At 52.8% G+C, this 4,513-nt stretch overlaps 1 protein-coding gene across 1 annotated transcript in view; it reads left to right on the top strand.

The window, feature by feature from the left end:
• Positions 1-4,513, top strand: part of GNG7 (G protein subunit gamma 7) — a 5,119-nt gene extending 606 nt beyond the window's left edge. Inside the window, exon 2 of the mRNA XM_042020022.1 lies at positions 373-4,513. Within this exon, the coding sequence (XP_041875956.1) occupies positions 373-498 (126 nt within the window). The 3' untranslated portion in view covers positions 499-4,513. The remainder of the gene's footprint in view (positions 1-372) is intronic.

Raw genomic sequence — 4,513 nt, 5'->3', positions numbered from 1 at the left:
AAGCTGGATGTGAATCCCCACAGATCCTGGAAGCGCCGAGCTGGGAAAATCCCCCAAATCCCTGCTTTTTTCCTCCCCCAATATCCAGGTCTCAAAAGCATCTTTGGAGCTTATCCCAAATCCCTGAAAAACACGGATACAACAACGTTCCTTTCAAATCTCTCTGTGGGGTTATTTCCCTGCACGCCTCCCTGTTTATTCCCATAAAAACACGGATGTTCCACATCCAATCAGGAAAAAAAGGGGTTTTCCCTGCTCATCTCCACAAAATCCCCGTTGGGAAAAGCTGGATGTGAATCCCCACAGATCCTGGAAGTGCCGAGCTGGGAATATCCCCCAAATCCCTGCTTTTTTTCCTCCCCCAATATCCAGGTCTCGAAAGCATCCTCGGAGCTGATGAATTACTGTGAGCAGCATGCCCGGAATGATCCGCTCCTGGTGGGAGTTCCCGCTTCCGAGAATCCCTTTAAGGACAAAAAGCCCTGTATCATCCTATAGCTCCGGATCCCTCCGGAAGGGAATCCTCCTCCAGCCTCTGGATCCAGGCTCCTCCATAGCTCCACCTGCACCCAGGGGGTAAAAAAAACCTCAACGCTGGCTTCAAAAGGAACTTAACAAAAATTCCCGAGAAAAAAAACAAAAACCAAAAACCAACCCCAAAAACAATCCAGAGGGGGAAAAAAATTAAATAAATAAAAAATTGGGGAGCGGGGGTTTTAGGGAAGGGGCGGCTGCTTTGCCGGGAAGGAAGGTGGGAGAGGGGTTAAAAATTGGGAGCAGGATTTTAGGAGTTATCAGGGTTGAGGGAGGAAAAGGGGGGTGGGGAGGAGGGGGGGGGGGGGGTTTTCCCCGGGATATTTGGATTTGGAAAAGGGGTGGAGGTGGGGGAGGGGGTCATTCCCAGTGGGATGTGAGAGCTGGACCCAGCTCTGAGTGCTCTGATCCACTCAATCTCCGACCAGCAGGAATTTCCTCTGGAGAAGGGACGAGGTGGGAGCGATTTTGTAGAAAATCAGCACCAAAAAAACCCTCCCCCCCCCAAAAAAAATCAAAAACCCAACAAAAAAATCCCCCAAAAAATCCCTGTTGGGAATGGGCAAAGGGAGGCTGGGGGGGGCTTTTCCCTGAATCCCACGGCTCCGCTGGGATCAGGGGATGGCCCTGCGGGGGAACTCTCAGCCGGGAGAGATCCCAGGAGGAATTTTAGGGAGCTCCAGGGATGGGGGAAGCCGGGATCCAGCCCCCCCCCCCCCCGGTCACTCTGGGGTGGGCTCTCTGTGCTGTCCCCAATTTTGGGGAGGGAAGGGGCTTCCAGGTGCATCCAAAATCTTGGAAAAAATGGGAACTTCAGCCCAAATCGGCAAATTCCCGGCGTTTCCCATCTCGGTTTTCCGCACTGGGAGCAGCGGGTGGAATTCTTCCCGCTAAACCCAGGGCCTGGGAGATGTCCAGGGAAGTTTAGGGCAGGTGGGGAGGGGAAGGACCAGCTCTGTTCCCATCCCTTGGGAATCCGGGACTGGGATTTACCCGGGAGCACTTGGGGATAACCTGGCACAGAGGGAGGAACCTGGGGGAGCAGGAAAAGGGGGATCCAGGAAAAGGGGGGAGCAGGAGACACTTCCATGGAGCCCTTGGAATGTGCTGGGGGTGGTTGGATGCTCGGGAGAGCTCCGGGAATTCCCATGGGCACCTTTTGGCCACCGGATCTGTCGGGAAGGGGACAGATCCCGGGATTTGGGTGCAGCGTCCGAGCCCAATCCATGTCCCCAGGGCCCATCCCGGTCAGCAGCCTCCTGGGTGACATTCCCAGAATCCACGAGGTTGGAAAAGCCTTCCCGAACTCGCAGTAAGGAGAGGCCATTCCCGGTTATCCCGAGCGCAGGTTTTTTTGGGAAGAGAAGGGATAAAAACAATCCGGCCACACCTGAAGTGAAATCCTGGGATTCCCCCTATTCCCCAGAAAATTGCGTTGGAATGCCAGGGGTCCTGTCACGAGACAGGGAGCAATTCCCATGGGAAAGGATTTGCAGTTCCCTGGATTCGCCTGATCCCGCCCTGCCCGTCCCGCTCCAGCGGGAGGGAGAATCCCTGCGGCCCAAACTGGTGCTGCTGGTCGGGGTCACTGGTGCGGGCTGGACACTGGGAGCTGCTCCGGCCGCTTTCCAGAGGCCGATGGAATTCCCAGGGGGGCCGGGATGGGCAGAGCCGCTCCATGTCCCCTCCTCGGTTGCAGGAATGTCGCTATTCCTTGTTTTCAGTCCGCCGTCATTTGCCTTTTCAACAAAATCGGGGAAAATCCCACGTTTTTAACACTAAAACCCATGCGGCTTTCCCTGGGAAACCTCCCTCGCTGTGTCCCAGAATTCCAAGGCTCCGGAATGTCAGAGCAGGGAAAACGGGATCATTCCCCTCCCTGTCCCCCCACCCCAGCCCCGGCCCAGCAAAGCCTTTTCTGGAGAGTTTTATCCCAAATCCTTCATCCCAGCCCGCTCCAAGCTCCCGCCCGCCGGGAATCGCGTGGACACTCCCGAGTCCAGCCTGGGATTCCTTCTCCAGGAGGGAATTCCCTCCGTCCTTAATCTCTCGTCCAGTTCCAGCCTTATTTTTCTACTCCAGATCTGATTCTTCCTCTGTGTTCGAGACCAGAGCTTGGTGCTATCCCGGAGCGGGGGCTGGAGCCGGGAATTCTTCCTCTTCCTCCTCCTCCTCCTCCTCAGGGGCTCCAAATCCCCATCCCGGGCAGGGATCCCGCCCTTTCCAGCCCCGCTCGGCGGGAGAATCCCGTGGGATGTGAATCCCAAGGGATGCTCGGCCGGCGAATCCGCTCAGACGATTTTGGGGTGCAGCGTTTTGGGGTCGCTCTGCCTCCCCCATCCTCGTCCTTCCGCCCCGAGCCGGGAGAAAAGGGGCAGGGAGCCGGGAAAAGGGGCTGGGAGAAGGGAAAAGGGGTTGGGAAAAGGAGCGGGGAGCTGGGGGGAAAACAGGCAAGGAGAAGGGAAAAGGAGCCAGGAAAAGGGGTTGAAAAAAGGGGAAAAGAGCCGGGAAAAGGAGCCAGGAAAAGGGGTTAAAAAAAAGGGAAAAAGAGCCCGGAAAAGGGGTTGGGAAAGGGGAAAAAGAGCTGGGAAAAGGAGCCAGGAAAAGGGGCAGGGAGAAGGGAAAAAGAGCTGGGAAAAGGGGTTGGGAGGAGGGAAAAGGAGCCGGGAAAAGGGGCAGGAAGCCGGGAGAAAGGCCATGGAGCATCTCCCAGGGATCCCGGAATGCCGGCGGCCCAGGGTCCCGCCGGGAGCGGGGGGTGGGAGCTGCTGGCAGGTGCTGGTGTCTCCATGGGTGACTCGTTTTTGGTGGGGGGAAAAAAAATCCTTAATTTTAATTTTCTTTTTTTTTTTCCTTTTTTTTTGTTTTTTTTTTTTTTTTTTTTTTTTTTTTTAGTTTTTTTTTCTTTTTATTTTTGTTTTTTTTTCCCCTCGGAATTTTTTCCTCGTCCGAGTAAAATCCGTGCTCATCCCGTAGGTGTTTTTGTATGGCAGAAATAGAAGTGCAGATTCCCAGTAGCTGCTTGTACTTTGTTTAGTGCATTTGCCAAATAAATTTATTTAAAAAAAAAACAAACAAAAAAAAAACACAAAAAGGAAAAAGGAGGGAAAAAATCCACCAAAAAAAGGGAAAAAGGAGGAAAAAATCCACCAAAAAAAGGGAAAAAGGAGGAAAAAATTTAAAAAAAAAAGGAAAAATGAGGGAAAAAATCCACAAAAAAAAAAAAAAAAAAAAAAAAGATTTTTCAGGACTTTTTTAAGTGCTGGAAGGGGGAAGGGGGAGCGGGAGGAGCCGGAGCCCAGCTCCACAAAAGCCCTTTTTTTTTGGGAATAACCACATGCCCAGATCTGTCCGGCTTTTCTTTCTGGCGTGTGGTGAAGCCAGTGCCAAAAATAGAAAACTGGGAAAGAAAAGGGACAGGGAAACATCGCTCCCATTCCAGTTTTCCTCCCTTTGCCTCGCCCTCCCCTCCCTGTCCCGGGGGACGGAGCCGGGAGCTGCCCGGACACCCCGGAGCCTCTGGATCCTCCCAAATCCCTCTTTATTTCCCCTCCCCCCCCCCCTTCCCAAAGTACTTAAAAATCCAATTTATTTAACAAAATCCCAAGAATTCATTTACTCCGAGCCCAACGTGGGATCCTCGGCGCTCCTCGTTTCCTTCTTCTCTCTGGTCTAACATTCAAATCCTCATTAATTAGGATGATCCTTCTTATTTGCCAAACTCTGAGCTCGTTGCCGAACGCCAATCCAGGTTTTTCCGGACTGTCCTTAGGAAGTGGTCGGTGTCTGTGCCGTAGGCTCCTCATCCGTCTGCAATTCCCGAATTCCCGGTTTTTTGGTTCGGTTCGGTTCGGTTTTTTCCTTTCTCGTGTGCCATAGCCCCGATCCCTCCTCGCACCGTGTTGAATATTTCGTGGAATTGTTGTTCCCAAGTGAATGGATAACACAATAAAAAGGCTCACTTTGCATTTTGCCAAGA

Source organism: Corvus kubaryi, unplaced genomic scaffold (assembly GCF_017639235.1).
Source record: "Corvus kubaryi isolate FWS band 111438036 unplaced genomic scaffold, C.kubaryi_AGA036_p1.0 36681, whole genome shotgun sequence".
Classification (NCBI taxonomy): Eukaryota; Metazoa; Chordata; class Aves; order Passeriformes; family Corvidae; genus Corvus; species Corvus kubaryi.
The sequence above is the reverse complement of the archived record's forward strand: the minus strand, read 5'-3'. Positions and strand labels throughout refer to the sequence as shown.